General features: G+C 47.2%; 1 protein-coding gene across 5 annotated transcripts in view; it reads right to left on the bottom strand.

Annotated features, from left to right (window-relative positions):
• The window catches only part of IGSF3 (immunoglobulin superfamily member 3), a 94,023-nt gene extending 71,893 nt beyond the window's left edge, over nt 1-22,130 (bottom strand). For 3 of the 5 annotated variants that reach the window (XM_004420614.3, XM_014779981.2, XM_014779983.2), the window contains exons 1-2: nt 22,004-22,130; nt 20,668-21,331 (exon numbers count right to left, since the gene is read on the bottom strand). In XM_004420614.3, the coding sequence (XP_004420671.1) occupies nt 20,668-20,710 (43 nt within the window). In that variant the 5' untranslated portion in view covers nt 20,711-21,331; nt 22,004-22,130. Of the gene's footprint in view, nt 1-9,695; nt 9,800-20,667; nt 21,332-21,751; nt 21,847-22,003 lie in introns of those variants that run through there. The other 2 variants (XM_087444881.1, XM_087444871.1) reach the window with 2 other exon arrangements.
• Between the last annotated feature and the right edge of the window lie 392 nt (nt 22,131-22,522).

Genomic DNA, 22,522 nt, shown 5'->3' with positions numbered 1-22,522 from the left:
CTGCATAAATCTCCTGTTAAAAGGGGAGACTCAGGACACGATAACATGATTATCAGCCACTAATATCTTGGCAGCTAGTGACTCTATGGTATGACCGGAAAGGCCCTAGATTAGAAGTCAAATGTACCAGGTCCCCCTCATACAATGCTGGTGGGAACGTGGCAGAGTCACTTTGGAAAACAATCTGGCAGTATCTTATAAAGTTAAATATACACATGCCATATGACCCAGTAATCCTATTCCTGGTATTTACCCAAGAGAAATGAAAACCTATGTCCACACAAAGACTTATACACAGAATAGCAGCTTTATTCTTAATCACCCAAAACTGGCAACAACCCAAAGGTCCATCAGCTGAGGAACAGATAAACAAAATGTCATATATCCGTACAATGGAATACTACTTAGTAATAAAAAGGAATGAACTAGATACATGCAACCACATGGATGACATTCAAAAGCATTAAGCTGAGTGAGAGAAGCCAGATTCAAAAGGCTAGATACTATAGGATTCCTGTGGACCACATTCTGGACAGGGCAAAACTGAAGTAACAGAAATCAGACCCTCGGGCCGGCCCTGTGGCTTGGTGGTTAAGTGCGCTCGCTGCAATGCTGGCGGCCCGGGTTCGGATCCCGGGTGCGCATCGAGGCACCACTTCTCTGTCCATCCTGAGGCCGAGTCCCACATACAGCAACTAGAAGGGTGTGCAGCTATGGCATACAACTATCTACTGGGGCTTTGGGGGCAAAAAATAAAATAAATAAAATCTTTAAAAAAAAAAAAAAAAAAAGAAATCAGATCCGTGGTTGCTGGCCATGGGGGGAAGGGGGGACGGGGGCTTTTTGGGGTGATGAGAGTGTCATATATTTGATTGTGATGGTAATTAACACTACTGTTTACATCTGTCAACACTCAAAGAACTATACACTTACTGGTGAATTTTTGTTATATGTAAATTATACCACAATAAAGCAGATTAAAACAATACTGGGCTCCTTTTCCTTAACTAGACCTCAAAGAAGGGGCCTGTGCTGGCTGTGACTTGGAGAAATCACATAACCTTGCCATGCCTCAACTGCCCCATCTGTACAGGGGACTGCGTGGCAGTCCCCTGGCCCCAAACTGTAAGGATGAAGTCAGAGCACGTGAGAGGACGCACAGAGCCTGGACCGACGTCAGGGTTCAACAGAGGTCAGCTTCTGCTTCCCCTCCTCAACGTAAACCAGCAACTCTACTGATCCATAACCTTCCAACCAGCCTGAGCCAGGGATGAGCCGGGGGACCCAGCGAGGTACTGAAACATCGGGGAGAAGACGGGACAAAGGCTGCAGCTGGGTGGGGTGGAGGGAAGTCCACGGATGTGGCTGCTGGAGTAGGCGGGGAGGCGGAGACTGGGGACAGCACAAAGAGGGTGGGGAGGGCCGAGGACTGGACAGCTGCTGACTTTGACCATGTGGCTCAAGGCCAGCCTGGCTGTGGCCTCCAGGCCTCTCATTTCCTCCACCTTAACGAGGGGTCATCTAAGTGCCTTCCCACACTGTATCACTCCCTACACAGTCCTCGGCTTAAACACAGAGCTGAGCTGGAGCAGGACAAAGTCTCCTTTATAACACACTGTGATTTGCTCCCACCGCTGTTTGAACCCTTGGGCTCTGTGACACGGAACACAAGTTCCAGCAGTTCTCCGCCACTTCCCACAGGCGCCAGGACAGAGCATTCCTACGCCTGGCTTCTTGTTCAATGCCATTATCTTTAGGAGAAAGCTAGAGATTTCTGGGGGGTGGGGTCAAAAGGAGAATAGAACTTTCTAGGAACTTTAAAAGGCTTGGAAATTAATGGGTGCCAGTTCTTTATTATCTCAAATTTTCAAAAGTTCCTCTTAGCACAACACACTTACCAGCCAAGACAGTTTTTGGCTCATGAACAGCAAAGGTGAGAATTTCCTCAATTCGCTGGAAGAGAGTTGGAATGAGGCAGAAAGTGGCCTGAAGAGTATTCACAGGAAACTAAGATTGCCAGAGGCAGAATCAAGTGAGCTGTCAGTGGTGAAATATAGAGAAGACAGAAGCTAAGTTGGGACAACAAAGGAAGCTGGGAGGACAAACTGTGGTTCCCTCCAGTCATGGGCCACTGTCACCAGCAGGAAAGCCTGGTGGCTACCAGCGTGTCCTTGCCTGATAGATGCCTGTGTTTCTGGTGACCCTAACTCAGGTAACTCAAATATCGGCCCGAATTCTCCCTTGGCCCACCATTCAGTGATAAATCTCTCACTTTCCCCAGGACACCCTAATTAGATCCCTGCCATTCCCTTACACTCAAATGGCCAGTGCAGCGTCTTTCCGTGAAACGCAGCACGGTAGATGAGACAACGTCAACACCGCTCCCTGAAAGGATTGGGAGAGAATGCAAAAGGAGGGAAATCCTAAAGAACAGGCAGGAGAATAGCGGTGCTGACAGAAACAAGAGCTTGAGTAGACGGAGGAGGCTAGAAGTAAAAATGGTTTACATGTTGGTGGGACATTTAGAGGCAGAGGTGCGGCAGGTGGCAAAAAAGGGGAAGCTGAGGGGCCGGCCCGGTGGCGCAAGCGGTTAAGTGCGCGCGCTCCACTGCGGTGGCCCGGGGTTCACCCGTTCGGATCCCGGGCGCGCACCGACGCACTGCTTGGCAGGCCATGCTGTGGCGGCGTCCCATATAAAGTGGAGGAAGATGGGCACGGATGTTAGCCCAGGGCCAGTCTTCCTCAGCAAAAAAAAAAAAAGAGGAGGATTAGCAGATGTTAGCACAGGGCTGATCTCCTCACAAAAAAGAAAAGAAAGAAATACCTTTAAAAAAAAAAGGGGGGGGGAGTGAAGAGAAATGAGACCCAGGCAGCAACGCCCAAACAATGGGGTGAGGAACCCCCTCAGAGCCACCGATGCTCTCAACGTCAAACAACGCCAAGGCTGGTGAACACTCAGTGGCCAGTGTGTTCGGTCAATGGTTCAGAGATTTCTGGAGCCCAGCTACAATGGCCTGGACAAGATTGAAACAAGAACAGCAAGATATCCCGAGGGAGGTGACAATGTGGTCCAAAGGTTGTGCCTTTATGGCTCAGCAACTAGGCACCGTGGCCTAAATCCAATCTCTAAATGGCCACACGTGTCTAAGGCAACCTGTGGCCAGTCAGCTGACCAGGGTGGCACCCTGACCCTGGACAACAATAACAACAATCACCATTTACTGATCATTTACTAGGCACCAGGCAGGATGCAAAGCGCTCTCCTCGGATGGCCCCATGTAACTCGCACAATAACCCAAATGAATAGCTCCCATTATTTTAGAGAGTAGGAAATGGGAGCTTAGAATAGTTAAGTGGCTTGCCCAAAATCCTATTGCTGGCTCAGTAACAAATGCATATTGAATGTTGGTTGGGTGGACAGATGGATGGATGACTAGAAGGACAGATGGACAAAGGAATGGCCAGGCTGACAGATGGCTGCAGTGGGATCCTCCTCCTGGGACTAGACGTGGACCTTCTAGGCTTGTCCGAGGAAGCAGGGAGAGCAGTGGGTACAACAGCGGCTGCTCATGAACAGAACAGCATCAACAAATATTTATGACACTTCTATTTTGTTGAAAGTGGAGGAAAAATACAAACACCAACTCTCCAATAGCAGAGAAATGGTCCCTCCCTGTCTTTAAACTTTCAAATCATAAAATTCTAAGCGGCCAACGCCAGCTGTCGTCAGGTCTGAAGGGTTTTCTTCTGGTTGTTTGTGGAGTCAAAGTTTTCAGTTAGAGGAGAAACAGGACCCACCAGAGATCACCCCGGAGCAGCAGAGGTGCCTCACAAGGGCCTCTCCCTCACGTCCAACTCTGCTTGATTTAAATCAAGATCAGACTCAGCATCTGCACTTTCACTGCTGCCTGACGAAAACCAGATGCCAAATGCCTCCCAGCACTGCACCAGGGCCTCTGCCCTTAGGAAAACACTGCAAGCCAGCCAGGCAAAGAGAACAGACACGGCACTGTAACAAAGAGCGGGCACTCCAGGGGCCTAGCTCTGCACTCCTTGGCCTTTAAGAAAAGGCACATTTTGAATTTTTTGAGAGTAGGAAAGATTAAAAAGATGGGCTTTGCACCTCATTCTTAGTCTAGTCTGGAGGTCTGGAACTTTTTCCTGAAGCTCCACGCTCAAGCTGGTCACCAGGGGATACCGCCACCAAAACATTCCCCTCTGCAAGCCACTTGACATTGTGGTAACCCGTGAAGAGAGCAGTCCTCTCGCCAGCACAGGTCATGAACAGGGATCCCCTTCCCTGGCAATCTACAGGGCCTTGAGGGAGCCAAAAAGAAAACTTGCCCTCCAAACACACTAAGAGCCCCAGAGGGAGAATGAAAGTCCCAGGCAGCTCTAGCCCATTCGACACAGTCCTCTGAGCAAATTAAGTTAGAAGTAGGCAGAAAAGTGTGACCTGAAGACCACACGTCACCTGGATCCTACACAAATAGCAGTTAGCAGTGCCACTCTGCTATAGCTTCAGAGCTGGCTTCTTCAAGGATTTCCCAGCTAAAGGTGGAGTAGTGAAAGTCTGATGCAGGAAGGACAGCCTCCTCCCCTTGTGGCCACACTCCCAGCCCCTGGACCTTGGCCCCAAGGATGCTACGGCATGGGAGGAAGAAATGAAGGAATCCATGGCTCCTAGCAGCCTCGGCCAGGAGATGACACCTGTCACTTCCTCACCCATTTTATTGGCTGAGGTTAGTCACACAGCCCAACAAAACTTTGAAAATTTGGAGGAGTGTGCATATCTGGTGAGCTGTTGTCCCTGCCACATCATCTGAAGCCCTGACCTCTCACTCTCATGGTCTAGCCATATTTTCAGATGAATTCAGGGCCTCATTACTTAGATCTTCCATCATTATCTCAAAACCCCAGTGGCAAAAAACAGACAGTGTCTTCTTACAATTGATCCCCTCTACCAAATTGCCATTTTATGTCATTTCCCAAGTCATCAACTCAAACACTCAAGAGCCATCTTCTAGACTTCCCTCTTTCTCAACATTCAATCAACCCTTCTTTTAACAGCTATTTAATTCCTTTACCATCTTCCTTTGATATCTTCCCCCATCTCCTAATGGTTTGACCTCAAATCTCACCACCTACAACTAAATCATTCCAGGAGCTTAAACTGGTCACACAGCTTTGACTTTCTTCCCTTCCAATAAACCTGATACATGGCTGCCTAATACTCCCTCCAAGGTCCACTTTCTTAGATTCTCCCCTGCTCAAGGGCCCACAATACTTCCCCACTGCATAAATCAAGGGTCACCCTCTAAGCCTGCAATTCTCAGTACTCTAAATCTGCCTGTGGAATCAGGACATAATCTCACTGTTCTCTGACAGTGTCACGTCCACTCCCGTCTCCACAGGTCGGCTCATGCCATCCACTTCTCGGAATGCCCTCCTGCCCTTCCTATGCAAATCCTAATCCTACCTCAGGATCCATTCCAAATACAATCTTCTCTCTCAAGTCTTTCTCACCAATGAACTTACCTCTCTCATTTCTGGCTTACCACAGGACCAAGTGCTGGCTCTGGCCATATTATGCCTTTTGATGATAATCTGAATTGTATTGTTTTATAAAAATAAATCCTATTTCCTGCTCCTTTGAGGGAGTATCTAATATAGATTGCCTTCTACTACAAGTAGTAGAAAACACCAACTCAACTGGCTGAGACAGTGAGGACAGAAAGTATGGAGGTCGGCCTGCTCACTCTTCAGTGGCTCTGTCATCAAGGACCTGGTTCAACAGACTTGCTTTCCTCATGGTAACAAGATGGCTGCCTCATTGCCAAGAATCTAGTGGAAGGAGCTGTCCCTTCTGTGTTTCTAAGAGAGAAGACATCTTTCCCAGAATCGCCCCAGCAGACTTCTCATATCTCATTGGCCAAAACTGTGTCACACGCCCATGTCTGAACTACGGGCCTCCGTGACTGGCTTAGATCAATCAGCTTTCACCCTGGAGCTGGAAGCAGGTCACCTTTCCTTGAGTAGTGAGGGTGGAGGGGCGTGGCATTCAAGCCACATCAGGGCTCTGCCATCAAGAAGAGAAAAGAATAGCTGTTGTGTAGGCAACCGACAGTGTCTGCCACAGGCAGGGACCGACGTCATGCATTTGTGTTTTCCCTCACTTGCCACCCCCATCCTGTGCTGGCACATAAGGATGCTCAACAAATAGCTGTGGAATTGAGCTGAACTAGAAATTATCCTGTGGGTGTGAGAAAATAGTGAGCGTTAGAATAGAGTGGCACAATTGGACATTTGTGCATAGAAACTGGAGAGAGGGCCATAAAATCCAAACAGATGCAAAAAAGTCCCTAGCAGAGGAGATTTGGGAAGCTCTGGTCCAAACCCTAGGCTGGGCCCGACTCCCAGTTCCACAGAGGGGAAGCAGGCCCCAAGCCAGAGTGCTGAGCTTCTCCCAGCAGGGCCCAGCTGGGCCTTCTCCTCAATTCAACCCTTGCCTCCAATGGGCCAGTGGTCTGCATCCAGCCCACAACCCGTCAGGCCCGAAGGACACTCACAGTGAGGAATGTCAGCACTAGCAATTACCTGAGCCCATGGCGGGCACACACCAATCTGCTGAATGTGAAGACCTTAACACAAGAGGTCTGGGCTATAAAAGCAAATGCTCCCCTCACTCAGGAATAAACGACAGCCCCTTCAGCTGTGCTGATAAGTCTCTCCTCCCTCTTTCTCTTTGGCCGCCCTGTTCCTGTTCTTGCCTTCCATCTCAGCTTTCCAGCACACTCACCCAGATTCTCAGGGCTACTGACAGCACTCCAGACCCCAAGTACACACGCCTCCACCCTTGGCTGGGAAATGTACCAAGAACTGCATAGAAAATGCACTGAACACAAGGCTCTGAACTCCCACTGATGCCCTATGTCTACATCACAGGTCCATGAGCTTTAGCTATTCGAAGTTCTGGAGTTCCTTTTCAAATACTGTAGCTGGCATTTCCTTGGCTAAAGAAAACTGTGTTAAATGCAACGTATTATAAGAGCTCATTGATTATGACACGTATTCAGCATTCAACACATACTGACTGAGCAACTATTAGGTGGAACCGTATGACAGTGCTGATATTCAACCATTTTTGATCTACAAATATGGCACTTTCACACAGTTCAACCCAATTTACTGTATGCCAGACTAAGAAGGGGCTTAGGAAACCATGACCAACAACACAGACATAATCCCTGTCCTACTGGAACTTACAGTCTACTGCATTAAACCTAATTAAACTAATTAAAAAGTAATCTCAATTAAAAAAAAAAGAAAAAGTAATATACATTTCAGCTTCACTACTGTAATTAATTCTATGTGTACAGTAGTCCCCCCTTATCCACAGTTTCGCTTTCTAGGGTTTCAGCTATCATAACGTGGCCAAGCACGGTCCAAAAATATTAAATGGAAAATTCCAGAAATAAACAATTCATAATTTTTAAATTGCATGCCATTCTGAGTGGCCTGATGAAATCTCACGCCATCCATCTTCATCCCACCTAGGACGTGAATCACCCCTGTGTTGGATTCCCAACCACTGACAACTGTCTGCTCCTGACGTCCAACCATCGACATTGTCACGGCTCAATGATCCTCCTTCTGACATGTGGTCAGAAGGTCAGTAGTAGCCTAATGCTATGTCACAATGCCTACGTCATTCACCTCACTCCATCTCATCACGTAGGCACTGCATCATCTCACATCATCACAAGAAGGGTGAGTACAGTACAATAAGGTATTTTGAGAGAAATAGAGACCACATTCACATAACTTTTATTACAGTACATTGTTATAATTGTTCTATTTTATTATTAGTTATTGTTGTTAATCTCTTACTGTGCATAATTTATAAATTAAACTTTATCAAAGGTATGTACGTATAGAAAAAACAGTATGTATAGGGTTAGGTACTAACCTACCATTTCAGGCATCCACTGGGGGTCTTGCAACTACTCTATTCACTTGTTAACTGCGTGACTTCTTTGCTAGCCAATAAGCTTCACAAGCATGATGCTTGTGTCTCCTCCACATAACACACTGCCAAGCAAGTAGCAGAACACATGAGATATTTGTTAACCTTATTAATTCATGTTACAATTGACAAGTACAGGTGCTGTGGAAGCATTTGGCAGGGTGATCTAACTAACCTTGGGAGGTGAGGATCAGGGACTTCACTAACTTGGAATTTCTGATACTGCTGATAAGGTTGAATTAGGTCTTCACAAAACAGGTCTTTATACCACATATAAACTATCAGCAGCATGCGTACATGGGGTTTCATAGGGACTATTTAAAATACTTAAGCGAACAAACTGTTTTCAAGCACAATCTAGTATTTCAGAAACGCCATTTACCTAAACAATTGGCATGCTAATTTCTCTCCTGAAGCAGGATCCCCCAAGGATCTTTATTAGGCACTCTGTTAGCCTAGTTTGAGTTACAGTATTTACTTAAAAGTAATAACAATGAAGTACTTTAATAATATTTGGTAATGCATACATTTTACTAATTCAAACTAATCCTCCTCATTAGTCTACACTGTTAGAGATTTTACCATCATATTAAGACAAAGTATCAAAGGCTGCACTTAGAGTAACAGTCACCCAGTTCTTCCGCAGGACACTTCTGGTAGCAAGAAGCTGAGCTAACATCAGAAAGTAGGTGGAAAAAGAAAATGAAGAAATGACAAGTTGAAGAGCAACTGTAACCCAATTTAGTCTAATAAACGACACATATACGAAGTCACATTCAAATTATAAGCAAAGTGTGTGAAAATTTTAGATCCTGCACCCTTGATCTTTTGATTGACCTGATATAATTTAATGAAAAGTGTCGGTGACCAGCAGGCCTCTTATCTATTTTGCAGCATCTCCATGCGAGCCGGCCCTGGACACACTGCGCAGACATCAACGAGCTCGGACACTATTTTCATGTGTGTCTGGCCTGTCACTGTTCTCTGTTCCAGCATAGAGATGTAGTAACACACTGGTCACATTCATGGAGCGTCTTGAATGCTCTCAACATGGCAAATGATCAGCAGGCCCTGTCCCCATGCCAAAAGCAAACAAACAACCTGTCGCCAGTAAGGAGGACACCTGGTCTCTCCAAAGGATGCCAAAGTCCCCGTCCTGCCTCCTTTGCAGAACCTTGCGAATCTCTCGGATACAGGCAGGATGATCAGGGCTAGCGGAGATTATGCTCTGAATGTCTTAAGAGATTAGTTACTTAAAATCCTCCACATGACTTCAGTCATCTCGGTTACAGATGACAGAGTAAAAGCTTACTTGATTAAAGCCAAATGCCTATACAGTTGCAAAAGGGAAAATATGCAGAAGAAAACAAGAGTCAGATTACCGATGGGCACTGCACCAGCTCCAGGACATCAGGGCTGCTGAATAAATTATGACAAGGAGACACATACAGTAATCATAGATTCACCATAAATGTCACAGCCCTCAAGGCTCTCATATTTACTTACTTTCCCCCAAAGCATAGATTGAATCTGGCCCTGTCCTCAAACAAGGCCTGGCTCTCCCCAAATTCCAAATATGGGAAATTACAGCTCTTCTGTAGTGGGGGTAAGACTGGAAAGGCAAAGGTTTGTATTGTGTCATGTTTTCATTAAGACAAAGACGACATACACCAGAGTCTCTTTCTCTTCTGTTAGGGGTGGTTTCCAGTCTTCCTTCCACTCTCCCTCCACCGAGGCCATCACAGTCTTTTCATCACCTCCAGAATAATTCTCCTTTAAAACAACAGGAATAAGTATGAGATCCGTAAAGATTCTTCCAAAATGAATATTCAAGTCCAGAGGCACAGTAGTTCTCAATCTACTTTCTCCCTTCTAGGAAGAAGTCCACTGCTCAGGGGAGCTACTCAGAAGAGCTGAATTCATGAGAAGAAAAGAGTTATGGATGTCATTCCTCCCAGCCAGAGAGGTACCAGAACACCCAGCAAGAGGCCATCACCCATTCTCACGGAGGGAAGGAGAAAGAGCCAGCAGGGTTCTCAGAATGTGATCTTGCTTTTTAGTAATGAAATACAAGAAACAGATTGCAAAACTGTTCAGCAAGCTATCTTTTGTACTGAAACATCAGAAGACATTAAGAGACTGTTCAGCAAATCATTTCTAAACAGTGTCACAGAGAGTTGTCTAGTTTGGGGGTGAGCCTAGAACGAATCTATCTGCACAATCACTCCTCATAAACTAACAGACATGTCCATCTGTGAAGCAGAACTCCCAACAGACTATCCATCCCCAAACCAACACAAAACTGCTGTGGAACAAAACAATGAGGAAAGGCAGAAAGGCCTCTGAGAAGCGCTGCTTCGGGGAGAAGGATGGCCCTGCACAGAGGTTCTGGGGAACAGCAGCCACCTGCTTTGGGGCTAACACAATTTCCCCTGGGCACAGTTTACAACCTGCCTGGGACTTGCAGGCTTAGGGGACTCGTGGAGAAGGGAGAAATACCAGTGACATTCGAGAAAAGGGCAGATCCGTGCCTTAGGGTTAACCCCAGGTTGGGGGAGGGCCCCTGGCAAGGTGCAGACCTGGACGAGCCTGCACGCCACTGAGCTGACACAGCAGCTTCTGGAAAACAGGTCCAACCCTGGTGAGGGCCCTGAGCTGTCCCCAAAGCCTCCCCTCTCCATGGCTCCCTAAGAGGGGTCACCCTGTAGGGAATTAGGGAGGCCAAGAATAAGGTGGGAGAGACATCAACCTTACCACCACCACATCCCCAACATAGGGTCCTCAGGAAAAGCCTGGTGTGGATGCCATGTCCTATTTGATGGGACGTACGTGATTGTTCTATTGCTCTTTTGTTCTTCCTAGAAATTCAGAGCTAAGTATGAAATTCTCAATTCCCATAGACAGACAATATCCCCAGCAGTTAATAAGGACATTCCACATATCCAAGACTGGGGATATTTGTGTATTTTCAAAAGAAAGAATTTGCCCTTACCACATCCTCCCCACTTCCAATCTCCCCCCATCATTGGTATTCATCTCTTACTCCTAAAGGGCCCTTCATCAGAGCTGCCCAACATATTTGTAATTCACCCGGCTAAAGAAGAGTTGAGAACAAAACAGGAAGAAAAGATGTTAATAGAAAAAAGACTTACTTAGGAATAGAAAAGAGTTCCCTAATGTCAGAGTGTTTTTAATTAATCTTTCTATTTATTAAAGATTAAAAATACCTATCAGGTGACTACTTAAATGTTCATCATGATTTACCTTTTAATTCTTGCCATTTGGGATAACAGACCAATGAGTACTTGCAGCAGGCACTCAAACATTTGTTGAATGAACCGATGAAAAGTCTTTTGAGGAAAGTATTGTAAGCAGATTCTAACAGAACAGTGGTCCCGAGATGGGTGGTAGCAGGTCAAACCTTGATGCTTAAGAAAGGTTGACTGTTAAGAAAGGTTGACTGTTATGCGTGAATCCAACAACCCTCCATCCAAAATAGCTACTATTTCAAAAATCAGGGCTAAAGGTGAATCATCTAAGAAACCCGCCTTTTGCTCCAGGGGTTTTAAAGAAAATCACGTCAGTGAACCTGAGAAGTAACCCAACACTTTGAAATGGTCATCTTTTACAGCAATAGCTGCTTCTGCAGGGCTAGAGGAAAAAAGCTCTCTTCCTTCAGGTTAAGGTCTTAAATGTCTGGTAGCCATAACCTTAGAGGTTACTCGAGTCCAGTTCACTCCAAATGGAAGAATCATTTGGGAATCAAAAATGCACGAAAACTTCTCTCATTTTTTTCCTAGTCTCTGAACAAATAAGAACCCTTGATTGAATTAAAACCCAGTATTTATGGTTGTCCTCTTAAGTTTTAAATAGGCTTCATTTTAATACAACATAATTTCAAAATTATACCAAAATAGTCGATAAAATATGTGTGTGCTTAAAGTGTTAAATTTATGTGTTTTTAGAGAAAATATTCAGAATAAACAAGTGAATTATTTTCATTAAATACATTAAAACTTAAGGGTGTGTTTTTATTATGACTCTGGCTCTTGATACAGAGAGACAAAATTATTCTGTTATGTAGCTATTGAATGAGGCTCACTACTCCCCAATGATTTCACAAATTACAGCTTCAACTAGCTATAAAATAACCAAATCAGTTCTGATGTGCCCATAAAATTAAGCCTGAAAAAACAGTGAAGTAAATCATCCCTTTAAAATCAAGTTGTTGAACAATATGTTCTGTATGATTCCATTTATGTCAGGAAAAAAAATCTGTATTTGTGTGAGTATATGCAAATTATAGAAAAGGTCTGGAAGAATATATATCAAACTGTAAAGAATATACATCAGACTCAATAAGGGGCAGAGAGGAGAACTTTCACATTATACTTTCTCTCTGTACTGTGAGGATTTTTTACAACAAAACTATATTCACATATTACATATGTCAAAAAATTAAAATTCAAAAAAATAAAGCAAACAAATATAAGCTACCTTCTGAAATTGAAACCAATCTCTCACCACCTTACTTTTATATAACACTTTACCCTAAAGCACTTTATTTGCTGTTTTAAATGAAGACTTAATTCAAATCAAATCTTCAGTGAAAATTAAGATTTACCCTGATGGCAGTGTTAAATCTAAGAGGTTGCAAAATTTCATTTTCTGGAAGTCTTAAAAAAAAAAAAGAGTAAGTTGTACCTGGCCAGGACAGGCTAGGTATGGTCTGCCCTGAAGCAATGGAGGGTTACTCACCTCCACGCCTCCTGTTCCTCTTCCTACTCAAAGTCCTTCCAAAGTCAATCGAGGTCACCAATGCAACCAATTAACGGGCAACCACCACCTAGGTTACCCAAGCTCCCTAAGGCTCGTAAAGTAACACTTGGGATCGGGAAGCTGGCCACCTTAGAGGTTTCAAAAACACGGAACAATGCCACCACCTCCCCTAAAGTGCTGATACAGGGCTGCAGTACCTAACCGGTCAGGCTATGTCTGTCCTCTGGTCATCGGCAGCCCTGAGCACCACACCAATGTTGCTTTAGAGCTGGACTATATCAAAGTGTGAGCGACCATACTGGTTATCACATAGGAAAGCAGACTGATTACTACTTAATAACTGCTGTCTGTCTGGGAGACAGAAGATTTCAAATTTATGGGGATCCTAGGGGAAGGGAAGTTAATAAAAGGGGTCCTTGAGAAGGAGGTGGGCAGCCCGCCTCATGACACGGCTCCGTCACCAATATACCACAGCGGGATCCAGTGCCCGTGAGGGCAGAGACGGTGTTCTCAGAAGTCACCACAAAAAAGGAGGCACGGACTGTGCTCTGGAGTATGGGAAAATGAGTGTTACAAACAAAAACAATATTAAATACACAAAAATCATGCCAACTTAACATACTCTGCCACACCAAAGAATCATAATGGGAAAGAACACACAACTGGTATCAGATTTTTTTCCCGTGTTTTAAAAAAGGGAAGGCCTGGGGTCCTGAAGTTGAGGGGAAGAGGTACCACTAGGGGACTGGATAACAACTTCTTTGAGTTTACAGTTTTGTTAGGATGTCCTTGCCCTGATGATATTTTAATGGATACACAAAGGCTCTTCCTTTGGTACAGAGCAGGTCCCCCTCACTTCCACCCTGGACCCCCCACCTCCAGGAACACCTCCTGCCCTCCCTGGTTACTTCTCCCACTGGTCCTCCAGGATACGCACTTAATAGCTCTCTGGTATCTTCCATCTGTCTCTGGCCCAAATACCCAGAACTCTTGCCAACCAACTGCTCCAATTCTTACCAACCAGCACCTTTAGGGCCCTGGCCCACTGACATTCAGGCTTCTCCACCCTTGAGAAGCCTTCTCAAAGCAGCCACATGTGCCCACGGTGTCCTCCACCCCACAATTCTGCCTGGACCTCACTCTTCTATTACTTAAGAAATGCTTAACATTCTAGCTCTTCCAGAAAGCCTTTCCAGATTGACTACTCGTGAGCTACTCCAGCCTCATCCCTCTCCTGGACAGAGAATTCCCTTACTCCTCCTGCTGAGCTGAAAACAAGAACAAACTTGCCTTGCTTCTCTTTCCCCAACAGACAGCGTCCTCAGAGAGCACGTAATATCAATGTCTTCTTGTCCATTTGCAAAGTGATTTACCATTTGTTTTACTGCTGGCCTTAGATTATCATCTCCTAGACGGCAGGGACCAGGGCTGTGTTCAGCAAAGCCTGGGTCACCTGGATGATGGGGAAAAGGGTATTTGGGTGAATTTAATTAGAGGGTTAACAGACAGTTAGGCAGAAACTGCTTCAACTCTCGTTATTATAAAGCTTTTTAAAATACATCTGACCACTTTCCAGCCTGGGTAGAGTTAATATAATTTAATCTTCGATTTATGATCTTGCAGTGCCCTGAGGCTCATCATTCTCTTCTGCTACTATAATTACAGATGCGGAAGATGTAGAGACTGCGCTGATTGTGGCCTGGAAGCTAATTTCTAGAATAAATCCTTGCTACCACATCTTGTGATTTTCGCCTTTCTGAAAGGTGGAGTTCAAAAATAAAAACCAAATCCTACTTAACCGAGGATGCCAGTTAACGGAGGTCCATTGCCATGGTCTTTGTTAAGTGCCTCCCGCTATGGCCCACAATTAGTCACTTAATAAAGGGTTCTTGATGAGGGAATCTAGCAATATGTGATTCTTCTACAAATACAAGCTTGATTTTGATGCAACCACTCATTTCTTTGAAAATCAGCAGGGGCATTCACACACAGGTGTCCTAAATTTCCTTAAATTAAAAACCAACTCTTTACAGGGAATAGCTGTGCTCACTTTGAAGCCACAAAGAAACATGTGTCCAATCACGGTGAATGAGAAACTCTCAAAGGAACCTGAAAATATTAATCAAGGAGCCAAAACTCAGGATGCACAAGGCCAGGGACCACGGGAGGCCAGCAACTGGAACTACTTCATCTAGTTCCCAGGCCAGGGCTCAGCGGAAGTGGTCTGCCTGGGCTCCAGCGACCCAGCCTACGCCCAAATCCCAAACTCATTACAATCTAAGCCAATTCTCTGTGTCCACATCATCCCACATGAACTAGTCCCTAAAACCACTGACAGTCATTTCCCCAAACCCTAAAGGGCCACTCTACCACCACTATGACTGCTGACTCCTCCACGTTCTCAGGACTCTCCTGGGAATGGAACGCCCTCCCCAGCCAAATCCCGCCCATTTCTGAAGCCTGGCCCAAGTCCTCTCCCACAGTGCCTTCTCCCACAACCGCCACCTACACTGAACTTAACTTTGAGCTTCAGATGGACAGAATTCAGGAGGTACGTGAATTTGAATGGGAAAAAAAAAATTACATCAGTATTTTCACTAATCTCTAAGTGAATGTTAACTGTTCCTTAGATCATGAACGTAGGCAACCATCCTGGTAATGTCTCCGGGACCTGTGACTTTGTCACAATAGAAGTCACACACACTTTCATAACACATCACAGTTGATGCAGATACTTCAAAATATCATTTTCATTCTTCACTATGCCATAATTACAATAATTGTTAGACCTGCTGTTAGATCTTGTTATCTAATGTGGGATTAAAGAAGCATATCGTGGGGCCGGCGCAGTGGTTAAGTTTGTGCACTCCACTTCAGCAGCCCAGAGTTTGGGGGTTCGGATCCCGGGCACGGACCTACACACTGATCATCAAGCCATGCTGTGGCGGCAACTCATATACGAAACAGAGGAAGACTAGCGCAGACTGGCACAGAGGAAGACTGGCTCAGGGACCATCTTCCTCAAGCAAAAAGAGGAAGACTGGCAACAGATGTCAGCTCAGGGCCAATCTTCCTCACCAAAAAAAAAAAAGAAAAAAGAAAGCATATTGCTATATCACAGATTTGTTTGATTTCCTTTGTTATCCTATGTATTTTTGTTTATACATTTTAACGTGTTATCCTAAGAAGGAGTCCATAGGCTTCACCAGACTGCCATGGCACAAAAAAGGTTAAGAACTGTTTGGTGCAATAAATTGCAAGCTCTATAGCCAGACAAACTTAGATTCAAATCCAGCCTCTGCCAATTTCTAGCTCTTTTCCTCTGAGCAAAATGATTTAAACTCCCTGAGCCTTGAACTTCCTCATCTTGATCAAGGGAGCCAATATAGAAACAACACTTAACTTCATGAAACTGTTCATTTATCAAAAAATTAACTGAACACCTATTTACTCTGTGCCCAGCACAAGGCTGAGTTCTGGGGCTCCAGTAATGAACAGGACAGAGAGGGTCCGTAAGCACTTTATACAGAAGGGCATGCTATATAAAGGGTCTAGCAGTGACTGGCACATAAGCATCCTATAAACACGTATAGTACTACTGCTAAAACCACTACATTGAGTGTTTAATTATATGCTGATTTATGTTGCTTCCCATGTAACAACTATGGGTTCATCTAGCTCAGGCCTTCCCAACAAGGCTTCTTAGAGGCCAGGGCCTAGGCCTCATACACAGAGGAGGCAGCTTGTTAGATGGAAGAACACAGGATTTGAACCAAATGGTCCTGGCTTCAAAACCCTGCTCTCTTACTAGCTTATGCCAGAGACGAGTAGCTGTCCCTCCAAAATCTGCTCTCTCCTTCCCCTACAGTAGTAGAACCCCCAGTTTTCAGCTGGACACTCAGATAAGGATATTTCCCAGCCTCCCTTGCAGCAAAGTATGGTCATGTGATCAAGTTCTAGCCAATGGGGATGTAAGCAGAAGTGATGTGTGCAACTTCTGGGAACTGTCCTTAAATTAAGAAGTCCTGCCCTTCACCAACCCTTTTCCTCCTTCCTCATGGCTGGGGCTAGCACAGCCATCTTGGACCATGAGATGACCTTGGGAGTGGAGGGATGCAAACAGAACAAGACAGAAGTGGCCTGGGTCCCCACCACTGGGGAGCACCATACCAAGCTGGTATAGTAATCTACCTCAGGAAAGTTCCTTAACCTCTCTGGACCTCAATATCCCCATCTAGAAAAAAGTGATAATATGAGGTATCTATCCGGCAAGGTTATTTTGAGGACTTAATGAGATAAGGCTTACTTCACAGTAAGGGCTAGAGTTAGGAGAGGTGGTATCACCACTGTTCTTCTTAGTCTCACTGCAATGAAAAATGTCAGAGATTGGGACATCTTAACACAGCCCTGGGTGCCCAGAGGTGGCTCAGTGATTCATACAGTTGAAAGACATCCTAGCCAGTCTGGTCCTCTTGACAAGAATTCCCTTCTCTGGCATCCTTGAAAATGGTCCCCAGGAAAGGGAAGTGCACTACCTCTGGGACAACTGTTGGGACAATGGTGTCTGCTCATCCATAAATGATGATCCTCATCCTCCTTCTTCAGAACCCTCCCCCCACCTGCCCCAAGCCACTTCACTTCTCTCTCTGCCTCCTCCTTCTCTCCTGCCTTTGATCACTGCAGTCTTGCCTCTGAGCTCACCCCATCAGAACATCAAAGTTCCTTTCAATCTCTTTTGGAAGCACCCTCTGGCCTCTCCCCTAAGAAGTCTTCCTTAACCAACTGGGAGGTAAGTGATCACTTTCTCAGTCCCGTCCTATTCAAACAAGAGGCCACTCAAACTCGACAAACGAAATTCTCTTCCACTGGAGAACAAAAATAATCATTAGCCATAAGCAGATCTCTGTGTTGATCCCAGAGATGTCCCAATCTCCTACATTTTTCACTGCTAACACTTTTAAAGCTATTTCATCTTGTTTGCAAGATCAGCAGCGGTCTGGGAGGCATAATCCCTCCTCTTCTGACCCTCTGGCTCTGCCCCTCTCAGCAGTGGAGACTTTACAATCCTCATGGTTCAACCAGGCCCAGGCTCAAGATGGCTTTGAAATTGGAACAAGCCAATGGCTCCCAAGTTGGGTGGGGCACCCAGAGCTGCAACAGGAAGAAACAAGACACCGTGGTCAAGAGGGCAGGAATCAGTACCCAAGTGGCTTCGTAGGACAAGGACATGGGCAGGAATCAGCACCCAGACAGGCAAAAAAGTGGATGGAATCTGATCCAAATCCTAGACACTGGCAAGGGAAAGGAGCAGAAAGCACAGGTCTAATGATGTCGAGGGAGTCGCAGGCACCTCGGAGATTTACCCTATGTACTCCCTCACATACTGCCACAGGGTTTTCTACGTCAAACTTCCATGTCTGGAGGCTGGCAGCACCTGTATCAGTCTCACTTTGGAGAGCACTTAGCCTTATCCCACTTTTCACAAACAAAATTTTATTCCAGGTGTGTGACCCTCATGGGCATAAAACCTTGGGATTCTTTGCTGTTTCAAATTCACATTACATGTTAATTTGCATTACACAGCAAGAGTGCTGACGCATGAATCAGACCACACCAGGCTGCAGGCAGGAAATAAGACCCCAACATGGGGTTTGTTCTCTCCCCAAACACCTTCCGCTCTCCAAGGTTAACAAAGTAGAGGTAAAGCGCCCTCCTACCCCGCTGAGAATCAATCATCAAGCAGTGAGAAAAGATGAGATTTCACCAGTGGGGCTCAAAAAACCAGGCAGAGATTACAACACACAACCACAGTTCTAAACTGTCCCAGTCTCACCTATGTCTGGTCTGTGACCATTCCCCTTGAACCCCACGTTGACACTCATTTTCCTCCATGGCACCTGTTTATACATGAGGCTGGGACAGAGGGAAGTTAACAGTGCCCGGTGTCAGGGCCCAAGCTCCACTCCACAGAGCAGCCTGGAGGGTGAACAGCAAGGGGACCAGCAGGCAGCCTGACATTTCTGGAGCAGCCAGAAGAAACAAAAGGCACAAATGTCACAATTCCTTGTTTTCCCATTGGTGGCTCCTTCTCCTGCCCTGGGCCGCACCCTTCCACTCAGCCCTTTCCCACCTTAGCCACATAACCATCCCACGCCCAAACCTCCCAGAGGGCTTTCCTTGTTTGTCCTCTTGAATCCACATGAATCACTAACTACTGACTTAAACCCAGACACTAAGTGAATGACAAATACAGTATAATAAATACCAATTCAATATTTAGGACTGGCAAATGGAGGGCTACCTGCCTTCTTGACTCTGCCTGAGCATACAGGAGACACTGTTTCCTAACCCACACCTGGGCAGAAGACTGAGTAAACGTGCCACCAGACCGGGCGTCTGTGTGTGTGTTGGAGTCAGGAGGGCTGGCACTAACGAACTCATGCACTGGTTCTTTCACTCGTCTACACGTTGGAATGACCTAGGAGAGCTGAAAGACTGATGCCTGGGTCACCCTCCCAGAGAATCTGGTTTAATTGGTCTGGGATTGCTACCTGGACATTGGGATTTTTCAAAGCTCCCCCAGTGGTTCCAACATGCACCCAAGTTTGAGAACCACTGACTAAACACATTTATTATTTGTTCCAGACATTTTTCAAAGCAATCAAGACATTTAGAACATTTTACAGCCTCTGTCAGGACAGCCCTTGGAGGTATCATCCCATTTTACTGAGATTCAGACGTCAACCACAGTGAGGCTGAGATCTGAACTCGAAAGTCCATTCTCTTTCCACCCCTCTGTGAACTCTTGCAAAGTGTAGACAACGCATGAAAGCAATCTCCACTGCCAGCAGGTCACAAATAAATTTCATAAGCGCAAGTCACCTAGATTTGGAGATGCAAACATCCTAGGCAGCAGTGATGACCTCTTCTGAATGCAAGGGACTGAGCCATACAGAGAGCAGGGGATGTGTGAGTCTGAGGCAATGGGAAGAGAGGATGCACCAGATCCAGACCAGGGAGCGTATCCTAAACCCAAGATGTGTCCTAAGATACCACACTTAAGATGGTGCTCAATGGCAAATTTGAGAATGGATGAGTGTTAGGCAGAGGAGGGCCTCTTCAGTGGGGAGGGAATCCTTAAGAGAGGTGGCAAGGGTTCGCCTCTCGGGGCCACGGTTTCTTTGTCCCATTCTAAGCATTCAGACCTTCTGTAGGGAGCACAGAAACCAATCCTAACACATCCGCTACTAGGCAGCTTCAATTCCTCCAGTCTCTCTTCCTCCTGGAACTATGATCTGAGCTTCCTTGGGGAGGGGACACATGACTAGTACCCTCAAACATTTTCAGTCTACAGACCACTTAGGTAGGACAGAGCATTCCTTCAATTCCCTGTTCTACCCACACCTACTCCCCCTGAAAAAAATGCACCATCATGATCACCAAAACAACTTTCCCGACAGAGTGGAAATAATGCTGCCACTTCAGATTAGGAATTAATGTGGACCAACACAGAAGTGAGTACACTGAAGCTTTATGATACTACAAGAAACCAGCCCATGATCCACACGGCGTCCCTAAACCACCGATGTGCAGATGGGGGACCTCACTGCAAGGCCCGGGACAGACACTTTAAGGACAGTAAATGTCCCTTCTCACAGACAACAAACAATATTCCACCGTGCCTCCAGTGGAAGGGTCAGAAATGGGCCTTTTGGTACTCTATTCCAACCTGTGACACACAACTGCTGCCTCCCAATGTCCCCCAAAGCCGAGTGTTGATGGGAAAGAACCACAAGGAATTACAGGAACCAACACCAGGTTAAACTTTCACATGGATCGCACCGATAAGCAGCGCCACTTACCCAGCACAGCCAGACAGCTCAGCACTGGGAAAAAGCACTTCATGTCGGCAGCCGAGGAGAGACACAACCCAGGGCACTTCCTCTTCTCCCAGTACTTAATCTTTCATTTCTGGCAATCCACTTATAGGTCCAGAGGACAGTTTTGGAAACAGAACTTAACTCAGAAAATGAGAACAGGTTAACCTAAGAGAAGAGATCAGCACGAGGGAGTGGGGGGAGGGGCGGCGGGTAGCCTGCGTTAAACTCCCCTATGCTAAAGGAAGGGTCCAGAACAATTCGGAAGGCGCTCTAGGCTTCTGCCACATCGTGTGCCTTGCGGTTTGCACTGGAATTGAAGATTGCAGCGGCTTAATCCTCAAGGAAAACGGGGAAAAAAGAGTCTGAGAAAATCCTTTCATCCACTGATTATACAAAAATGTCCTTGGCTTCCCAGTGAAGGTGTCTGTAATCTCCCTCATTCGGATTCCCCAAAGAGAACAGGGCAGGTTTTGTCAAAACCTCTGACAGCCAAATCGCCCTGGCTGGCATCGACTGTTTTGGTTTCTTCATCAAAAAGTCCGTCTCCATCCATGATGGTAGGTCACGGAGCTGCCACCTGCCCCAGACCTGCCCAGAACACACGAAGCAAGTTGGCGTTCGGCGGTCCCACAATGCCAGCAGATTTCTAAAACAAACACAACAGAGATTTATCAAAGGCAACACAACCGCCGCCAAACCGAGAGGGGCTGAGCGCTGCGCTGTTCCGGACACCTGGGTCCCGTTCCTGGACCAGGACAGTCAACCTTGGCATTCTGACCTTGGGCAAGTCGCTACATTTGCCTCCGCCTCAGTTTCCCCGCCCAGAGCAGGGCAATTGTGGGAAGCCCGATTGTTCCTGCAAGACTTTCACCAAATGCTTCACTCCTGGGAATTCCCTTCGCCTCCTGCCGAGCCCCGATGCCGCGGGGAGCCCCACCCTCCGCGGGGGCAAATCCGGCAGGGGCTCCGAGGTGGGGCCGCCACTCCCGGTTCCACCCCCGGCCCCCGCCCCAAACGTGGGAGCTCTGCGCGCGCCGCGTCCCAGGTGGCCCCGCTATTGTTTTACCTTCCTGGGTGTTTATTTTTCGCTGATTGGAAAGAAACGAGACAGAGGCAGGAGGGAGCCGGGGCTCCGCTTTCCGCTGCCGGGGCGCGCTCGCCGCGTGCCCGACCGGCCAGGGAAGGGGTCTCGGGCCGACCCCCGAGCGGAGCCGGCGCCGGGCCCGCCGCCACCCCTCCCCGCCTCCCTCCCGCGGACTCCCGGCTCCCCTTGCTGCCGCCCCTCCGCGCGCCGCCCGCGCTGCCACCGGATACTGACCTCGCCGCCGGCCCTCTCCCTCCGCTCGTCCGTCCGTCCGTCCGTCGGTCCCGGCGCACGCCTCCGGGGACGCGCCGCCTCCTCCGTGTGCTCCCGCAACGGCACCAGCAGCCGCGCTCCGGCCCCTCCCGAGTCCCCGCCCCCTCCAGCCCGGCCCGCTGCGCCCGGGCGAGCCGAGCGCGGGGCGAGGGCGGCGGCCTCGGCGAGAGGCGCCGCCCCCGGGCCCGCCCTTCCCTCCACCCCGGAGACGGGCGGGGCGGGGGGTCCTGGCGGGGCGCGCCGCGGCCGCTGCTCACGCCCGACTCGCAGCTGCCGGTGGCGAGGGCCGCGCGAGGACCCGGGCACAGCTGGCGTGTGGGCCGGGCAGCCCCGAAAGTTAATCACACGCAGACCGCGGGGCCGCCGGCGAGACGCACAGGCCCTTCCCAGAGCCCAGCGAAGGACCCGGGAGCCTCGAAGAGGGCGGCGCGGGAGCGCGTTCTGCTTTCCGGGAAACAAAAACAAAGCCCTTTGCAGAAA

This window comes from Ceratotherium simum, chromosome 2, assembly GCF_057802395.1.
Source record: "Ceratotherium simum simum isolate JZ-2026a chromosome 2, ASM5780239v1, whole genome shotgun sequence".
Classification (NCBI taxonomy): domain Eukaryota; kingdom Metazoa; phylum Chordata; class Mammalia; order Perissodactyla; family Rhinocerotidae; genus Ceratotherium; species Ceratotherium simum.
The sequence above is the reverse complement of the archived record's forward strand: the minus strand, read 5'-3'. Positions and strand labels throughout refer to the sequence as shown.